This window comes from Gymnoscopelus microlampas (assembly GCF_963454915.1).
Source record: "Gymnoscopelus microlampas genome assembly, chromosome: 23".
NCBI lineage: Eukaryota > Metazoa > Chordata > Actinopteri > Myctophiformes > Myctophidae > Gymnoscopelus > Gymnoscopelus microlampas.
Genome location: NC_139960.1, coordinates 22,539,692 through 22,559,858, shown reverse-complemented (window position 1 = coordinate 22,559,858; position 20,167 = coordinate 22,539,692). Strand labels below are relative to the sequence as shown.

General features: G+C 43.4%; 1 protein-coding gene across 2 annotated transcripts in view; it reads left to right on the top strand.

Moving 5' to 3' along the window:
* The first annotated feature begins 960 nt into the window (after positions 1–960).
* The window catches only part of apaf1 (apoptotic peptidase activating factor 1), a 63,854-nt gene continuing 44,647 nt past the window's right edge, over positions 961–20,167 (top strand). The window contains exons 1-19 of one of the 2 annotated variants that reach the window (XM_084050318.1): positions 961–1,043; positions 2,654–2,831; positions 3,283–3,472; positions 4,860–5,057; positions 5,833–6,022; positions 6,371–6,483; positions 6,685–6,816; positions 7,157–7,395; positions 7,811–7,978; positions 8,964–9,095; positions 9,226–9,339; positions 9,863–10,047; positions 10,211–10,337; positions 10,465–10,590; positions 11,228–11,368; positions 11,534–11,659; positions 12,456–12,608; positions 13,693–13,821; positions 14,906–15,031. In XM_084050318.1, coding sequence (XP_083906444.1) covers positions 2,688–2,831; positions 3,283–3,472; positions 4,860–5,057; positions 5,833–6,022; positions 6,371–6,483; positions 6,685–6,816; positions 7,157–7,395; positions 7,811–7,978; positions 8,964–9,095; positions 9,226–9,339; positions 9,863–10,047; positions 10,211–10,337; positions 10,465–10,590; positions 11,228–11,368; positions 11,534–11,659; positions 12,456–12,608; positions 13,693–13,821; positions 14,906–15,031 — 2,733 coding nt within the window. In that variant the 5' untranslated portion in view covers positions 961–1,043; positions 2,654–2,687. Of the gene's footprint in view, positions 1,044–2,645; positions 2,832–3,282; positions 3,473–4,859; positions 5,058–5,832; positions 6,023–6,370; positions 6,484–6,684; positions 6,817–7,156; positions 7,396–7,810; positions 7,979–8,963; positions 9,096–9,225; positions 9,340–9,862; positions 10,048–10,210; positions 10,338–10,464; positions 10,591–11,227; positions 11,369–11,533; positions 11,660–12,455; positions 12,609–13,692; positions 13,822–14,905; positions 15,032–20,167 lie in introns of those variants that run through there. The other variant, XM_084050317.1, reaches the window with a different exon arrangement.

Below are 20,167 nucleotides of genomic sequence, written 5' to 3'. Positions count from 1 at the left end.
GTACTTTCAGAGAATTAGCGAGAGATATGCCAGCGTCAAACTTCCTCCTACATTTATCCTTCCTCCTCATATATTTTTCCATACACTGTCAGAGCCAGATAAAACACCCATGGACCCACCACCAAAGTTCTTTAACTTTGCCAGTAAGGAGGCAGAGGAAGCGTACTTTGAGAGGCTTCGTAGTGACAGAGATGAAATGAGGAAGATATGGAAAAAATGATCAGGAGTAGAGTAGAGTGTATAAATAGCAATTAAGCAATCAACTCATATTATATATTGTGTTTTTTAAAATAATAATATGAATGTTAATTGTTATGTTTAATAAAGAGCTGCAGAGACATGGAGACTCCTGTTACTGAATAAACACTATTAGCAATGAGTACTATCAGAATATAGAGCTATTTCACACTTATTTTAACCAAAGAAAATCACTTACCCTACTAAGTATACTCTGATGTCAATACTTTAGTACTTTTACTCAATTATATTTTGAATGTACTTGCAACAGAGTATTTCTAAATTGCAGTATTGATACTTTTAAAGTAAAATATTTGAGTACTTTTCCCACCACTGCACAGCATGTTGTTTTCAAGTGTCATTCCTATTGCATCATTGATGTCTTAACCTTGTGGTATCTGTACAGTAGCCTACAGTAGGTCAGTCATAGAGCAAGTAAATTATCAGAGCATCAGTTGTGTGTGTATGTCATAGGTGTGTGTGTGTGTGTGTGTGTGCGCGCGCGCCCGTATTATCTTATCACCAGGCAGCATGTTGCCTTTGCCCAGGCTTGTATGAGCTCATTCTGTCACGTGGTCACGTAGCTCGTACCCTCATTGGCTGCTTCCCACCGGGCAAGTTGTTGTTGTTGGGAATCAGGAAGCAGATTTTAAACCTGTGTGAGCACAGCTCAGTATGTATGTATGGGCGTGGAGTTGGAACAACAACACGGAAGATTGAATGTAATTGTTAAAACAGAGAGTTCATTTGGTGGATCTTTGGCTACTTGACAGAGGGTCTCGCCATTACACCTAAAGAATATACTTGTAAGTACTGTTTATTGCTGATCAGTCTCTTTGTTTCATTTCATTTTCCACGTCAAGTTGCAACTTGTCAAGTCTGACCATAGCCCCTACGGAACCTCTCCCTCCGCTGTACGCTGTATAGCTCCGAGATGAGGTCCCTCGTTAGTTACTGCCGTCTGTTTTCGAAATGGTCGCACGTCGTCCACTTTACATGTTTCTTACCCCTTTCTGCACATCGTATCCAAAAAGTAAAGCATTTCCGCCACTCTCTCAGATGTTTTGAAGTTTTAACGCGCCATAAAAGCTATCCAACGGGTTGAAGAAAGTATTTAATTTGCCTCGGTTTTCATCCGGTTCCATAATATTTTGCATTAGAAGATGCAATTCAACATTTGACCAGTAGGGTAAACAGTAATGTTATCTCTACGGGCGCAACTCTTGCGCAATGTCTTAAAAACCATGAAACCGGATGAAAACCGAGGCAAATTAAATACTTTCTTCAACCCGTTGGATGGCTTTTATGGCGCGTTAAAACTTCAAACATCTGAGAGAGTGGCGGAAATGCTTTACTTTTTGGATACGATGTGCAGAAAGGGGTAAGAAACATGTAAAGTGGACGACGTGCGACCATTTCGAAAACAGACGGCAGTAACTAACGAGGAACCTCATCTCGGAGCTATACAGCGGAGGGAGAGGTTCCGTCGGAGCTAGTCTGACCACAGGCAGCTCAAGACTGTGAGTTAACTCGGTTCTGCATTGTAAACACAATAAATAACCAATAGATAATAATGTAAAATATCTGCATTATAAACACAACATGTCGAATCTAGAGTTGTTTCATTTTACACAGTGCCATGCACACTGTACAGCTGTCAAATAGCTCAGCTCATACAGTAACAGCTGTCTGTCTGTCTGTCTGTCTGTCTGATGACTGACTGGATCATAAGACGGTCATATAATATATGACAGTCTTGTAAGGCTAGCTGTATGGCCAGCTGCTGCCTTTAGGTGAAAAATTAAAATAGAGTGAAGTAGTTTGTTAAAAATATTAGATGTATTATATCTCACATCTTTATTGATTTTTTCACACCGTCGGTATTTATCTATGTATTTCATCATTTCATTATTTATTCCGCCAATGTGGTAATGCACAGCAATTCATAATTTCATTCATTCATAATCTATGCGAAATATAAGTTGCACATCCACTTTGTTAAAGTTGTAAGACACTTTCGTTAAAGGTCCAGAGGGACCGAAACGTCTGTCAATTTGAACAAAATCTGATGCCGCTGAGCAAGAGCAGTTTGAGGGATTTATGTTCATGAAATACTTTTTCCATGATTGCTTCAATTGACCCATTAAAACCTGGAAAGCATCTGTCATTTTAGATTTTTGCGTTGGCTATTCGAAAATAGCAGATATACAAGCTCACAGCGCGTCACTTAGGTGCTAGGCTGTGAGCTTATCTGCTATTTTTTAACATTTCTTAAAAATCTAGAAAGAACTACTGGTTTAGAATCGGCCTCAGGTCTTCATGTTGAGTATTGAGTGACATTAGACATTGTCTGGTGATTTCAGACAGAGACAATCATCTGTTCTTACCTGACTTTCTCCCGGCTTCCTGTCACCAGCAGCCTCTCGAAGAGACTGGTGCGTCCTGTTGTCATGGCGATGGAGGAAGGGGCACGGAGCTGTCTGCTCCGCTCCCGTCCCATCCTGGAGCAGGACATCAAGGCTGCCTACCTGATGGATCACATGATCAGTGACGGAGTGTTGACAGCTGACGAGGAGGAAAGGATCAGAAGTCTGGTGAGTATTTTCTTGGGGATTTTTTCATTGATGACATTTTCGATTAATTGAATAAATGGGAAGGACATTTTATTAGTATTTATTTAAAAAAAGTGTTAGTTATATATAATATTATCAACAAATCAACCGTGAAAAAGGCTGGTAAATGAGGCTAGGGTTCATGTGGTTGATATCGTCTCTGTCGGGTGGAAACCAAAATGTCCAAAACTGTTACTTTTCAGGAATCAAAATAAGTATCGAAAGTAGCAGATCAAAGTACAGATCTGCTACTCAAAACGAGCTTGCAGAACTGCTACTTTTGATACTTTTTTTGTGACGTGGTAGTATGATCCAGTAGTAGGGCGTTCATTTATGAAAAAACACAAAAAGTTAAAATATGGAGAGATGGGAGGTTTCCGCCCAACAACAACGATTTGTAAAATGTGTTTCCCTCCCTGGCGCATCTCTCCAGCCCACCAGGAGGGACCAGGCTGTGGCTCTGTTGGAGCTCCTGCTCAGGAAAGACAACCGGGCTTACATCTCCTTCTACAACGCTCTGGTCAGGGAGAGTTATGGAGACCTGGCCAACCTGCTCCACAACAACCTGCCTCTGGCCTCCCCAGAGGGCCACAAGAGCTTCTCTGACGGGGGCACACCCTACGGTGAGGATGGGGAGAGCTGTGTGGTGTTTAAACCTGGAAATGATCAGTAGAGGTGTGTGAGGAATACACAAACGCTCGCCCCACAAAACACGCTCACCCCGGGTCAAAATCTGGCGACTTCGGAACGGTCACCACCAGGTATTCCTGAACGTAACCTCAGTAATACTATGCCTAAACCTAACCTTATTCCTAAACTAAACCTCAGTAATACTATGCCTAAACCTAACCTTATTCCTAAACTGAACCTCAGTAGAACTATGCCTAAACCTAACCTTATTCCTAAACTGAACCTCAGTAGAACTATGCCTAAACCTAACCTTATTCCTAAACTGAACTTCAGTAAAACTATGCCTAACCCTAAACTGATTCCTAACCTTAACCTCAGCAAAACAAATACAAGAATACATGAACCCAAGGGGCGAGCAGGCCACAAAAAGAAACGGGGACGAGTGTGTTTTTGGGCGAGCGTTCCGGTTACCTTTGTGAGTATTGGAGTACATAGACTTGAGTAGTGTATTTAAATAACTTTTAAAAAAAGAATCTGTTCTTTGACTTGACTTGACTACACTACATTTTTAGGTAAAATTTAAATAAAAGCTCACTGTGTAACCGCCTTGATTCAAGCATGGGTCTTCTACCAAACATCTACCTCTCAGCCAAAGGGGAATTCGCCCCTGGCCAACAGAGATATTAGTCTTCAAGGTTTTGAGGCAGGCCTACTCTGCTACATTAGTACAGTAAGGTGTTTAGGAGAAAAACATGGAAGTGAAGTTATTCAGTGAAGTTTATTTATCTAACACATTTCATATGCGCTTGAAACAAAGAAAAAGACAAAGATCACAATGACAAAACATATTGTAAAGATACAAAGGAACAGAAGGTAATATGTAATTGTTTTTATAAAAACATATGAGCTAAGAAGGTTACAATATAGGTTACAATAAAAAAACAGCACAATAGAAAGGAATGAGATAAGAAGTTATTGTTATTATTATTAAAAGGGAATAATTGTAATGGTCGATGGTGTCTAGTGACAGCTGAAGAAAGGAGGTGTGGTCTTAATCCAAAACAGATGTGGTTGTGTTTTTGGTATGTGTTATTATTAGACATGTATGGACCGCATGGCTCTGTCTGGGTACAATCCATATCTATCTACCAACACACACACACACACACACACACACACACACACACACACACACACACACACACACACACACACACACACACACACACACACACACACACACACACACACACACACACACAAACACAGAGAGTCTGTCAGAGGGCCTAATTTGAAAACAGACTTTGTTTTTAAATGAATTCCTCTCTTCTCTCTTTCTCTCCGTCTGTCTCTCAACCTCTTAACTGGTTCCTTTAACAGTCCACGCAGTTCTGAGTGAGGGTGGCGTGCCCCAGAGGCCCGTGGTGTTCGTCAACAGACCGCAGTTGGTGAACCGGGTCAGGGAGAAACTGTACCGACTCAAGAAAGAACCTGGCTGGGTGACCGTCTTCGGTATGGCGGGCTCGGGCAAGTCCGTGTTGGCTGCTGAGGCTGTCCGGGACCAGGCTCTCATTGAAGGTAAGATAGATATTGTCGCTGTCGGGCAGAAACCTTGTATGTCCAAATCTGTTACTTTTCAGGAAATCGAAGAAAAAAAAAAACACCTGTCTTCCAAGGATTCAATGGAGTTTATTATTTCACAGGCTGTTTTCATTAGTTAAATATTTATAAAACTAATAGACAGAATTAGCCACTTAAACTTTCAAAATGTTTCCTCATGATGAGACATTGTAGATCGGCTGTTTTGAGCAAAACTCTTGTACAACAAAGTACTATCATTGCTGTTGGGTTTCGACAGCAATGATATAGTCCTTTGTTCATCCCGTGAGGGGAATTTAGCACCGCAGTAGGCATGCATCACAGAATAGATACAAGTAAGAGTAAAGGTTTACAGCTTAGATACAAGAATAAAATAAATAAATAGTCACATAAAAAAAAGGAAAAAAATCTGCACTTGGACTGACCACGTTACAGTAGCATAACCTTGCTCTACACGTAGGGCTGTCACGATTACAAATTAATTCATATAATGAGTAAATTAAATGTATATTAAAAGGCACAATGGTAGGCTAAGATAATCCTAAAGTAGTGCAATAATTCACAAAGTGTTGCTTGTGCAAAATGATACTGTAGGAAATCTCCCACATGAAAAAAATAACTAAATCAACATATTTTTGCTTTGTTTTATTTTATTCCTGTGAATATCGTACGGGTCCATTTGGTTCCACTTGTACACTCTTTGTGTTAAATGAACACCGAGTCACCTGGCGTTCCTCTCCTGATCTTGTCCCAGAGTGTTTTCCGGGAGGCGTCCACTGGCTGTCCATTGGCCAGCTGGACAAACCAGATCTGCTGGTGAAGATGCAGTCCCTGTGTTTCCGTCTGGAGCAGAGCCAGGACCCTCAGTCTGTCCCCCGGCCCGCCGGCTCTCTGGACGAGGCCAGGGAGCGCCTGCGCTTCCTCATGCTCCGCAAGTACCCTCGGTGAGTGACACTATACTGTAGCTGTTCCACACACAGCCACATGACACTGATGTCGATACTGATGTTGTTGCTGATCCCTTGCTGTCATGGGTTTAATAAACATCTGTTGGTGGCGTAGAGGTAAAACACTCCCTGACCACAGCAGTCGATCTGAGTCGATCTGGCTGTTGGTCGGCTGGAAGCTGGCAGGGGATCATGTCCTTGTTGCTGCACTAGCGACTCCTACTGGTTGGTTGAGGGTGCGTGTTCAGTGCGGAGGGGAACTGGTGACTGACTGGCTGTTGACACCACAACATACTTGTTGAGTACTGTGTTGTATAATAGTTTTATGTGCGTGTGTGTTTTCAGGTCTCTGCTGATTCTAGATGACATCTGGGAGAGTGGCGTGCTGAGGGCGTTTGATATCCAGTGTCGCATCCTTCTGACCACCAGGGACAGAAGCCTCGCTGACTCTGTTAGCGGTACGTTCATTTGAAGGGCATTCTAACTTCTGTGTATGTGCAAAGACAGTACTAGGCCTGAGTCTGTGTCGTATTTAGGGTCATCGGATTAGTCTGAATACACTTAACTCTTATGTCAATAGGGTACTTCTAATCTAGGCATCCATCGAGCCTGTTTGTTAAAATACCTGTCCTATACCTGTGTGTGTTTATGTGAAATAGGTGGCAAGTACGAGGTAGCAGTGGAGAGTGGGCTGGATGAAGACAAGGCGTTGGAGGTCTTTGCTCTGTACGTCAACAGTAAACCCCACAAACTGCCTGAGGAGGCTCGTAGCATTGTCCGAGAGTGTAAGGGTACGTAGACACACATGAAACAGCAGGGATTCAAGTTAACCAACTTGTGTTGAGTTGCGTTCAACATGAAATCAGTGTGATGAGTACGTTTGTGTGTCTGGGAAGATGAAAACGAGTCATGCATGCAAATTCAATATTAATTAAATCAGTTCTTAATGAACAGTAGACCTGCCCCTCAGAGGAAAAACTCCATCTTGAAAATTGTCATCCAATACTTCTCAAGTATAGGATTTCAAAGCTATACTGTACCAACTACATTTGATCTCTACCTTCCTCAACCGACTCTCTGCCTCCTCCCCTTCCTCTCTCCCGTCCCTCCCTGCCCTCTTGGGCCCTAAAGGTTCGCCTCTGGTGGTCTCACTGATCGGGGCTCTGCTCAGGGAGTTCCCGGACCGCTGGGCGTACTACCTGCGGCAGCTGCAGCAGAAGCATTTCAAGCGCATCAGGAAATCCTCGTCCTACGACTACGAGGCCCTGGACCAGGCCATGGACGCCAGCATCCAGGTCCTCCCCGCGGAGCACAGAGACCTGTACAGAGACCTCACCGTGCTGCAGAAGGACGTTCAAGTACCTGCCAAGGTCTGCATGCCCACAGTCACACATCATCAACTGATGTTAACACATTATATTGTTGCCAAAGTATACAATAATGGTTGAAATCTAAAGTGACACGGATGCTTTCCTGGTTTTAATGGGTTAATAAACAAACAGCTGTGATTTACTTCTGACGTTGACTTTATGTCAAGTCCACAAGATGGTCACATATTTCTGCAATTCTCCAACTTCTCCGTTACATGCTGGAGGACGGAGAAGGCGAGGAGGCAGACATTTTGAGCGTTAGAAATTGGCTATAGAGATAGATTGTTGAACCATGCAATGAAGTGTACAGTAGATAGTGAGAAATGGAATGTTATGTTAACTCAAGTCACATTGCATATGCATAATCATAAATGTACCTGACCAACAGTACTATAACCTTCTGTCTTCTCCTCAGGTTCTCTGTGTTTTGTGGGACCTGGAGCAGGAGGAGGTGGAAGACGTCCTACAGGTGTTTGTCAACAAGTCGCTGCTCTTCAGGGACTGTCACCACCGACCCTACCTCTACTACCTCCATGACCTGCAACTGGACTTCCTGGCTGAGCAGAACCACTCCCAGCTAGAGGTTAGAAGGCTGTCACTTCCTACTGGATGCTAGGCAGTACAAGTAGCTTTGGGAACCCATAAGTAGAGCTGCCTGTCAGGATTACAAATGTAAGGTGACGATTAATTGTCACTCAAATAATTGCGATTAACGCTTTAATTGTGTGTTTGGCATTGGACATTTGCCTTAGCCTCGTAATCAAAAATTGCACGGGGCATACATGAATATGACAAATAACTGAAATATTTTCAGTTATCAAGAAATTATTGACATTAAATTATTTTATACATGTAAAAATAGTGACACATTGTAAGCTTGTAGATCTGCTATTTCTTTTTAAATATATTTTAAAATGTGTGAACATTTTTCAACATGGAAACGATAATGGCGATTATGCAAAAATAATTGCGATTATCTCAAATAATTTCGATTATGTAATAATTGTGACAGGTCTACCCATAAGGTAGAAGCCCATCTTCTGTTTGTATGGTGTGAGGCAGCTGGATGCACAAGTACACCCCCTGGACATGACGCTAGTATGTTGCAGGGTCTTACCCACAGTCCAACCCTTGATGCTGAGAGCCAAGCAGGGAGGCACTGGCTACCATTTTTATAGTCTTTGGTAAGACATGTCTGGGGAGTGACCCCTGACCTCCCAGTCTCAGGGCACTCTTACCACAGCCCTACTCCTAGGCAGTAGGGCTGGGAAATATATTGATATTATATCAATAGCCTGATATGAGACTAGATATTGTCTGGCAAAATATTATGGCGTAAGTGTTTATTATACTTTCAGAAACGTAAAAGGGTCTGACGTTAAGTTTTTTTCCTACTTGCCCTGCATGGCATGAGGGCAAGTACTTCTCAAATTGGCTTGCTTCATCTACATTTCTAATTGCCCTGCCTAGGGGTACCATTGCCGGTGGTGAGGCGCATAGACTTCTCTCACAATATGTTTCATACGCATTGTAGCCAACGCATTGTGTGTGTGTGTGTTCTTGTTCAGAGCCTCCACACTAAGGTGGTCCGTAAATACCAGCAGTATTACAGAGAGGGTCCTCCCACCACAGGAGATGAAGAATGTCTCTACTGGTGCAGGTTTCTCATCTACCACATGGCCAACGCCAAGCTCTCCCAGGTATGCACACGCACGCACGCACGTTCTCAGAGATTAACTTCAATATTATGTTAGGGGACTGATAAGATAACAGGGTAAATAGGCCGTCCAACAAGCCTGTCACAATTATTACCCCCCTCTCTTTCTGTAGGAGTTGTACTCTCTGATGTTCTCACTGGACTGGGTCAAAACCAAGGCTCAGATAATGGGTCCAGCTCACCTCATCAATGATTATGTGGAGTATGGAAACATTCTGGACAAAGAGGTGAGGAGCCGTTGAATTTTGTCACCGTTTCATTTTCTAGTTATCTATTGCTATGTTATCTAATATATCGTTGCTGTTGGCGGGAAACAGTTACTGTTAAGGAAATGGAAAGAACCTCAATGTAGTTATTATTTAGTCACTCTTGTTAATGCTTTTCTTTGGTTCAACCTTTATAATACCAACAGACACACTTAACCACGTTCACTTTCAAAATGATTCTTAAATACAAAAAAATATATTTTTGCTGCTTTTCCGTGTCACTCTTGTACGATAAAGTAGGACATTCATTTATATAAAAACATAGAAAGATATAAGGTTTCTGCCCGACAGCAACAATATTACATACCGTATATAAATGTATTGTTATGAGTTTTATGATAAACACATCAAAACCTGATGTAAGTCGTACAAAACAACATTATATACACTTTTGTGTAAAGAACTTTGGAGATGTAGTTCTTCACATATGATCATAAAGTCGATGAAAGTGAAGACGTGCGCCTGTCTTATGTGTCCCCCTCAGAACAGCGAGGTGCGAGGTCAGTTCCAGGAGTTCCTGTCGCAGAACGGCCACCAGCTGGAGCAGCGGCCGCTCCCTGACGTGGTTCAGCTGGCTCTCTCACAGCCACACACCTCCGAGGTCTACAGGCAGGCCATGCGGCAGGCGCAGGACGCCGCCAGCAAGGGGAGACTCTACTTTGACTGGCTGTATGCAAATAAGCAACCAAACATTTTATCTTGCATGGAAATATTCTTCTTATTTTTTTACAAAGCTTTGTAAATTGTTTCTCTGCTAAAGCCGATGTGTGTGTGTGTGTGTTTGTGTGTGTGTGTGTGTGTGTGTGTGTGTGTGTGTGTGTGTCTCTCACAGGAATCAGAGCAGCCTGGAGAGCCTGTCTCGGTTGGTGGTCCACCCTCACCAGGGCTCCATTAACTCTGCCTGCTTCTCCCACAACGGAGCCAAGATCGCTTCTTGTGGAGAGAGCAAGACGCTCAGGGTAAAAAACATTAGACCTGAGGGCCGATTCTACAAATGCCTTCTAAATCGGTAGTTCTCAAACTTTTTTGTGCACCTTTAATGTTTCTGCTTGTTTTTGATCCCTCCGCCCTGTCCCGTGTGGTCAGGTGTTTAAGACCACGTCAGGAGAGAAGCTCCTGGAGGTGCAGGCCCATGACGACGAGGTCCTCTGCTGTGCGTTCTCCCCCGACGACCGTCTCCTCGCAACCTGTTCCAGTGACAGGAAAGTCAAGGTACTGTACTGTAAGGCAGTGGTTCTCAAAGTGGGGTCTTTGAGGCGGTTCCAGGGGGTCCCCGACTAAATTATTGAATTTAGCATCAGAATCAGTTGAACCACTTTAACCCCATATATGCAGGCTATTTTCAAGAAATCTCTAACAGTTTTTGAGAAATGTTGAAAACATTTGAAATATTTTAACTCCACAAATCCTTTATAGGGGTCCCTGACACAAAATCTTTGGGGTCCGCGGCCAAAGACATATGAATTTGGGTGTGTTCTTCACATGAACATGTTTGAGAACCACTTCTGTAATGCAGGTCTAATGTAGCACGTGTTTCACAGGGGAACAGCACTCGTTATGACAGGGACCGCCTATAAAAAGTTTTTGCAGCCAATCAGATGGAATCTTGCTATTCGTCATACTAGTAGTGCTTGAAATGTCTGAAAAACACGTGCATGCGCTTGTGAATGCAGGGGGCTCAGTTTGTGTCAGATGTAAGAAGGGGGGCTCCAAGGAAAAAAGGTTAGGAACCAACCACTGGATTAGATGGCAATACATTTGTTTTATATTGCTGGGCCATCAACCTCCCCTGAAAGTCCCCATCCAAATCTTCTGTCTTTGTGTGTGTGTGTGTGTGTGTGTGTTTTAGGTGTGGAAAGCGGAGGGCGGCACCCTGCTGAGGACGTTCGACGAGGAACACGAGGAGCAGGTGAACCATTGTCAGTTCACCAACACCCCCAGACGCCTCCTGCTGGCCACATGCTCCAATGACAAGTTCATGAATGTCAAGGTGTGTGTTTGTGTGTGTGTTGTTTAAGTTTTTGTCATATCTGTCCTGTGCAACTTTGGTTTACAAGGCCTTAAAAGCCAAGTAAAATGTCATAATCGCTAGTTGTGACCATTTATTTAAAAAAACTCTCTTTTTGCTCTCTCTCTGTCTCTGTGTGTCCTGTAGTTGTGGAACTTAAACAAGCCATCTTCCCAGAACACTATGTTTGGTCACCTGGAGCCCGTCAACCACTGCTGCTTCTCTCCTGATGACACCTACATCTCCACGTCCTCCAGCGACGGGACACTCAAGGTGTGTGTGTGTGTGTGTGTTATTCCTTTTCCTGAAAAGTAATGCTTTTGTGTTTACAGCTGACAGCAACATTACGCATGCTTACAGACCTGTTGCGATGCAGTTGCTTAACCCATTAAGACCTGAGGCCGATTCTAAATATGTCCTCTAAATCCTAAAGGTTGTTACACACCGGCGAATATAGCGAATATACGCAAAATTCGGACTCGTTCCGAATAATTAAAAGACACTTTTTCGCTTTTTCGCTTTTTCGCTCCATGTACGGAGCCATTGACTTTATAAGGTTTTAAAAAAAAACGCATTATTCGCACGAAAAGATCGCCCCGGTGTGTAAGGACCTTAACAGTTGTATGTACGTTTCTTGCTATATCAGTGGTTCTCAAAACGTTTTCATGTCAAGGACCCCCAAAATGATATGTATTTGGCCGCGGAGCCCCTTCCCAAAATATACTGGGGACTTCCAAAAGAGTTTAGTTAAAAATGTAAGAAATAAACCTTTAAAATATATATATATATTCAAAGATTAGCACACATTTTCACAATTTTTCAAAAATAGCAGGTCCACAAGCTCATACCTATGAGCTTGTATAGCTGCTATTTTTGAATGGCCAAAGTGTAAAATAATGGTTAAAGTTGTTAAAATGATTGTGACACAGATGCTTTCCTGGTTTTAATGGGTTAAAGTGCATTGAATTGAACTCCTTATGCATTAGTCATATAGTATACAGTATGCTGACATTGGCTGTGTGTATGCGCGTGTGCATGCGTGCGTGTATGTGTGTTTGTGTGTCTCCAGCTGTTTGAGGTATCGTCAGCCAACGAGTGGAAGAGCATTGACGTTAACAGCCAGTTCCCAGAGAGTGATGCCGAGACCGACGTGCACGTCAAGTGTAGCACCTGGACCGCTGACGGCAGGCGTGTCATATGCGCTGCCAGGAATGCTGTCTTTGTGAGTACAATTGTATTTACGTGTATATTTGTAGATTGTGTATATAGACCAATTATTTGTTTACAAACATTGAGTCGCACAGGTGACCGTTTCATGTAATCAATTCCCAACAGATCCCCAAACCTGTTGTTTTGGGGAGCGCTGGTTTCAGTTCATTCAACGTCCTCTTGTGTGTTGGCTAGTTGGCTAGTATGGGCCACTTCCTGTTCCTAACTGCTGAACCCAAAGAAAAACTGTAGCACTCGATTCAGTTAAACAGGGCAAATGGACTCACCCCGTCACTCTGGAGACTGGGGTTCACCTCCTTCACAATTGGTCATGTTCGCAGGTGGGAAGCCGGCAGGGGATTGTGCTCTTTGTCACTGCACTATTAGTGACTCCTACTGGTTAGTCGAGGCGCCACCTTGTGTCTGTATGAAGACGGGGCGGTGTCAATCTCATTACACACACTAAACATGGATCATTTTATGCAGGGAGTGGAGCGCATTCCTCCGCACACGTTACACTCTCCCCGTGAATCCCTTGAGAAGAAGCGGCTGATGCCTCCATGTGTGTCGGAGGAGACATGGTTGTCAGCACCCTCCTCAGACCATCAGTGTGTGTTAGCAGAGACGGGGACCATGTAGTGTAGTACATTGTTCAAGGGCAATTGGCAGAACAGCGAAATTGGGGAGAAAAAGACATCAAGTGTAGAAATTAAACAATGATGCAATTAGTGTGTATGCACATGGGATTCTAACCGGTGTAATGGGGTGAATGGTTTGATAAACTATTTGGAAATGCTTCTCTGAATTTGATGAAATAATTTTCCCCGTTGTTCACGTCTGTCCATCTGGTGTCTATGCAAACACTGTGTGTGTGTGTGTGTGTGTGTGTGTGTGTGTGTGTGTGTGTGTGTGTGTGTGTGTGTGTGTGTGTGTGTGTGTGTGTGTGTGTGTGTGTGTGTGTGTTTGTGTGTTTAATATGAGCCCGTCCAGCAGAAAGGTTCAACATTGTGTCTGGATTGCAAATTAAGCTGCTCTGTTCCCCAGTCTCTGTTGTGAATGTCAGTGTGTTGTAACAAGCGTGTCCTTGCTGTGGGTAGGTGTTTGACGTGGAGACGGTGGACATGCTGTTGGAGATCAGGACCAGTCGTTTGAGCACGGTGCAGTACTGCCACGCCTGTCCCACCAGTAACCTACTGGCCATCGCTCTCTCACACTACGCTGTGGAGGTACCACACTCACACACGCACACACACACACACACGCACAGAATTGTCTCACTACTGAACTGTCAGTTTGTGGAGACAACAAAACACATTTTTCATCAGAAATGCCATTTTGACTTAACCTCAACCCTAACCTCACCAACACCTAAATTTAACCGTAACACTGATCTTAACCTTAATCATAATCACACCCAACCTTAACCCTGATCTTAAAGTAACTACATCTAACCATAATCTCAAGTTCATTATCCCTAACCCCTCACCCTAACCTCTAAATGCCTTATCCTAAACCTAAACCCAACGTGTATCTTTTCATAAGTAACCCTAGCTAAAAAAATATATTTTTTTAACCAGTAGGAAAAAAAATCTCTTTTCCTCAAGGGGACCAGGTCAAACGGCAAAATGTTCTTCTTCTGGCAAACTAACGCGACACAGCTTTAGTGTGATGTAAATAGAGATGTACCGATACAATTTCTTCCTTCCCGATACCGAGTACAATACCTATCCAATACCAGAGTGTAATGGTTCTCAACAGTGGGGTCCAGGGACCCTCGGGGTTCCTTGAGGGGTTCCAAATGGACCTTTACAGGTTTGTAACTCTGAGAGTGTACAAATGGAACCAAACGGGTTATGGGGGTCCTTGAATTCAAAACGTTTGAGAAGCACCGATCTAGGAATGAATACAAAATCCCATTCATAATTGTTAATGTGCAGCTACAAGTTAGTAAAATACTAACGTAAATAGTAAAGTAAGAGTATTAGACAGTCGTGCAACATCGACTGAAGCATTCAAAATGAAAGTAAATGAAATCATCCTGTGATGAATTACATGAATGGCATAGACTGGCATACTTACCGATACCAGCATTTTAGGCAGTATCGGCAGCTTCTCCAATACTGGTATCGGTATCTGAACAACTCTAGAAGCTGATCTATAGATAATGAACACTATTGTGACATGTCTGTGTGTCTGTGTGTGTGTGTGTGTGTGTGTGTGTGTGTGTGTGTGTGTGTGTGTGTGTGTGTGTGTGTGTGTGTGTGTGTGTGTGTGTGTGTGTGTGTGTGTGTGTGTGCGCGTGTCTACCAGCTGTGGGACATTGAAACCAATAAAAAGATGGCTGACTGCAGCGGTCACCTCAGTTGGGTGTACGGTGTCCAGTTCTCTCCTGATGGTTCTCTACTGCTGTCCTGCTCTGATGATCAAACTGTCAGGGTAAGTGAGTGTTGCCGTTTCATGTACATCAGCAGATCTCTCCGTTGCCTTACTTACCTCGGCTCCCGCTAAGGTGAAATCAAAGTCAGTCTGACGCCAAACATGAGAAGTTATCTGATAAAGATGTGCTCTCTCTCTCTCCCACGAACTGCAGTCCGTATTGGAGTACTGTATGCGTTAGTTTGTATGTATGGGAGTATGGGTTAGTCTGTATGAGAGTATGGGTTAGTCTGTATGGGAGTATGGGTTAGTCAGTATAGGAGTATGGGTTAGTCTGTATGGGAGTATGGGTTAGTCTGTATAGGAGTATGGGTTAGTCAGTATAGGAGTATGGGTTAGTCTGTATGGGAGTATGGGTTAGTCAGTATAGGAGTATGGGTTAGTCAGTATAGGAGTATGGGTTAGTCTGTATGGGAGTATGGGTTAGTCTGTATGGGAGTATGGGTTAGTCTGTATGGGAGTATGGGTTAGTCTGTATGGGAGTATGGGTTAGTCTGTATGGGAGTATGGGTTAGTCAGTATAGGAGTATGGGTTAGTCTGTATGGGAGTATGGGTTAGTCAGTATAGGAGTATGGGTTAGTCTGTATGGGAGTATGGGTTAGTCAGTATAGGAGTATGGGTTAGTCTGTATGGGAGTATGGGTTAGTCTGTATGGGAGTATGGGTTAGTCTGTATGGGAGTATGGGTTAGTCAGTATGGGAGTATGGGTTAGTCTGTATGGGAGTATGGGTTAGTCAGTATAGGAGTATGGGTTAGTCTGTATGGGAGTATGGGTTAGTCTGTATGGGAGTATGGGTTAGTCTGTATGGGAGTATGGGTTAGTCAGTATAGGAGTATGGGTTAGTCTGTATGGGAGTATGGGTTAGTCTGTATGGGAGTATGGGTTAGTCAGTATGGGAGTATGGGTTAGTCAGTATAGGAGTATGGGTTAGTCTGTATGGGAGTATGGGTTAGTCTGTATGGGAGTATGGGTTAGTCTGTATGGGAGTATGGGTTAGTCAGTATAGGAGTATGGGTTAGTCTGTATGGGAGTATGGGTTAGTCTGTATGGGAGTATGGGTTAGTCAGTATAGGAGTATGGGTTAGTCAGTATAGGAGTATGGGTTAGTCTGTATGGGAGTATGGGTTAGTCTGTATGGGAGTATGGGTTAGTCTGTATGGGAGTATGGGTTAGTCTGTATGGGAGTATGGGTTAGTCTGTATGGGAGTATGGGTTAGTCAGTATAGGAGTATGGGTTAGTCTGTATGGGAGTATGGGTTAGTCAGTATAGGAGTATGGGTTAGTCTGTATGGGAGTATGGGTTAGTCAGTATAGGAGTATGGGTTAGTCTGTATGGGAGTATGGGTTAGTCTGTATGGGAGTATGGGTTAGTCTGTATGGGAGTATGGGTTAGTCAGTATGGGAGTATGGGTTAGTCTGTATGGGAGTATGGGTTAGTCAGTATAGGAGTATGGGTTAGTCTGTATGGGAGTATGGGTTAGTCTGTATGGGAGTATGGGTTAGTCAGTATAGGAGTATGGGTTAGTCTGTATGGGAGTATGGGTTAGTCTGTATGGGAGTATGGGTTAGTCAGTATGGGAGTATGGGTTAGTCAGTATAGGAGTATGGGTTAGTCTGTATGGGAGTATGGGTTAGTCTGTATGGGAGTATGGGTTAGTCAGTATAGGAGTATGGGTTAGTCTGTATGGGAGTATGGGTTAGTCAGTATAGGAGTATGGGTTAGTCAGTATAGGAGTATGGGTTAGTCAGTATAGGAGTATGGGTTAGTCAGTATAGGAGTGTGGGTTAGTCAGTATAGGAGTATGGGTTAGTCAGTATAGGAGTATGGGTTAGTCAGTATAGGAGTATGGGTTAGTCAGTATAGGAGTATGGGTTAGTCAGTATAGGAGTATGGGTTAGTCAGTATAGGAGTGTGGGTTAGTCAGTATAGGAGTGTGGGTTAGTCAGTATAGGAGTATGGGTTAGTCAGTATAGGAGTATGGGTTAGTCAGTATGGGAGTATGGGTTAGTCAGTATAGGAGTATGGGTTAGTCAGTATAGGAGTATGGGTTAGTCAGTATAGGAGTATGGGTTAGTCAGTATAGGAGTATGGGTTAGTCAGTATAGGAGTATGGGTTAGTCAGTATAGGAGTATGGGTTAGTCAGTATAGGAGTATGGGTTAGTCTGTATGGGAGTATGGGTTAGTCTGTATGGGAGCATGGGTTAGTCAGTATAGGAGTATGGGTTAGTCAGTATAGGAGTATGGGTTAGTCAGTATGAGAGTATGGGTTAGTCAGTATAGGAGTATGGGTTAGTCAGTATAGGAGTATGGGTTAGTCAGTATAGGAGTATGGGTTAGTCAGTATGGGAGTATGGGTTAGTCAGTATAGGAGTATGGGTTAGTCAGTATAGGAGTATGGGTTAGTCAGTATAGGAGTATGGGTTAGTCAGTATAGGAGTATGGGTTAGTCAGTATAGGAGTATGGGTTAGTCAGTATGGGAGTATGGGTTAGTCACTATAGGAGTATGGGTTAGTCAGTATAGGAGTATGGGTTAGTCAGTATAGGAGTATGGGTTAGTCAGTATGGGAGTATGGGTTAGTCACTATAGGAGTATGGGTTAGTCTGTATGGGAGTGTGGGTTTGTCCGTATTTTCGTTGTTAGTTGTGAGTTGAAAGAGTGCACAAGAGTGCAAACTTTTTTGTACACATCAATGTGTTGCCACATTCCAGTCTTCAAATGGGTGGTTAAACTTTATTTCTAAATCTATTTATTGACAAAAGCATGGTGTTCGAAAGCCTCACTATTATCAGTACTTTTTTGAAAGATGGCCGATAATTGATGCAATCTTCCAGGAAGTCTCCAATTAATTCCTTTATTGTTATCATTATTTAATACCAAATACTAAAAGTAAATCAATCGCCTTCAACTCATTCAAAATACAGCAGCTAGAGTCCTACAAGAACCAGGAGATATTGTCACATTACCCCTGTTCTTGCCTCATTGCACTGGCTACCAGTGGCGTTCAGAATTGATTTTAAAATTACATTGTTTGTTTTTAAAGCACTGAACGGTCTTTTTGCTCCTATTTATATTTTTGACCTCCTGTCTCCTCACATACCCACCCGTAATCTTAGATCATCTGACAAACTTTTACTTGACCCCCCCCCCCCCCAGACAAAGCTTGTGACGGAAGGTGACCGGGCATTCGCTGCTAGGGCTCCATTTCTGTGGAACCAACTTCCGCTACAAATTAGACAGTCCACTTCAGTGTCCGCTTTTAAAAGTTTTTTAAAAACTCATTACTACAGATTGGCTTTTAGCTAGAAGGATTGGTCAGCTAGTTTTCTGCTTTCACTCTTATTTTATTTTTTTATTGTTCCTTTGTTTTTAAATGTCCATCATCGAATTGCTTTTATATTTCCTGTTTATCTAACTATATAAATGGCGAGCAACTTCCGCACCCTCGGTGGTGACACCCCACAGCTCTGTTATCGGATAAACAACGCACCGCCAGACCACATGTCGCCTACTGACTCGCCACGGCGGCCGCACTGAATTTACGCCTCGCGTAGGGGACATCTCACTGGTCACTACACCTTTTCCACCGCGCAACATAATTAATTCTACTCACCAAATGTCGGACAAAACGGAAGGGGAGGCAGCTTCGTACCGTTTACCGTGCGCACGACCTCATCACCACAACAGCAGGCAGCCGCTGCGGGGTTTTTTTCCTTTTTTTCCACACTTTTTTTTTGGTCACCATTTTCTCCAGGCACCATTTCTGGTGTAACGTCGGGTGTTTCTTTTCACCAGCCAATCACCTTTCACGTTGCCACGTCCGTTGCCACGTCGCGCTGACGTACGCTAAACAAGCGCTGCCGTGCGCACAATGCAAACGAGCCCAAAGGCGCGCAAAAATAAGCCGACCATTGCTTACACACAAAGTCAGACCTGGCAACGCAGCCTACGCCAATCATGTGTGAGAGATCTACAAGCTATGGGGCAGAGACGCCACCGTATCTTAGCAACAACTACAGCGCTCACTCTCATTGGTCGTGTCACGCTAAGAGCAGTCTCCAGACAATGGCATCGCAGACAGCTTGCTGTTACTGCTGTAGCCATCACAGGCAGTTGCAGCACGACGGACAGGGCGCTGTGATAGCTGCCATGTCGCTAACGCTAACCTGGTTGTCATGCCTGCAGCGGCTGTGCAATCACTTTGTCAACAATGCACGTTCGTGTGGTGAATGTCTATATTGCTGCTCAGTTCGTCCATTGTAGATGGTGTATGTTTGTGTGTGTCTTCTGGAGAACTATGTAGCTCCACAGCAACTACAGTAACTAACGTAATGGCAGGACCGCCCCCCCCCCAAATACACGTACTCACAACAACACCAGGCGGCCGCCATCTTGCAGAAAGGGCTGCCATTCGCCAGCGTTCAGAAAAACAAGCAACCACCTTCATATTTTTTTTTTTTTTTTTTTTTTTTCCTTTTGGAAATTTTCATCCCACGATTTCCGCGCGGACCACCAGGGGGTCCGCGGACCCCCTGGTGGTCCGCGAAACATACAAAATATAATTTCTTCTACTTATTTTTCATCATTTTGTAACTTTTACATTACACTTTCTTACAATTTCTTTTTTTTTTTTCCCTTTTTGCAAATGTTACTTAGACAATTTGTCTACCCCCATATACACACGCCCACGCGGGCCCCGTGCGCGTACATGCCTCTAACAGCCATAATCCCCATCTATACTGCCCACTCTGTGCTGCAGCTACACGGATACAGACACAGGGACACGGAGGGACCAACAAACGCAAAGCCCCGTGCGCGGCTGGGGTTGAGGGGGGCGTAGCCCCCCGAAACTCTAGTGTATTATATGTGAAGCACTTTGTAAACCTGTTTTTGAAAAGTACTATATTAAAATATGAATAGGAAAATATGACAACATATTGGCAAAATTGTGCAATGTTTGATTCTGATGATGGTTTAACCATGAAATGCAGATATTACTGTTGGGATGTTATGGGGCTGTCGATGCTGGCTTTCCCATGTGATATCTAGTATGTCATTTCAGTCAAATATCTCCTTTGATTGAACAGTTTGGAAGAAAATGGCACGGTGACACAGATTTATACAAAAGAATGC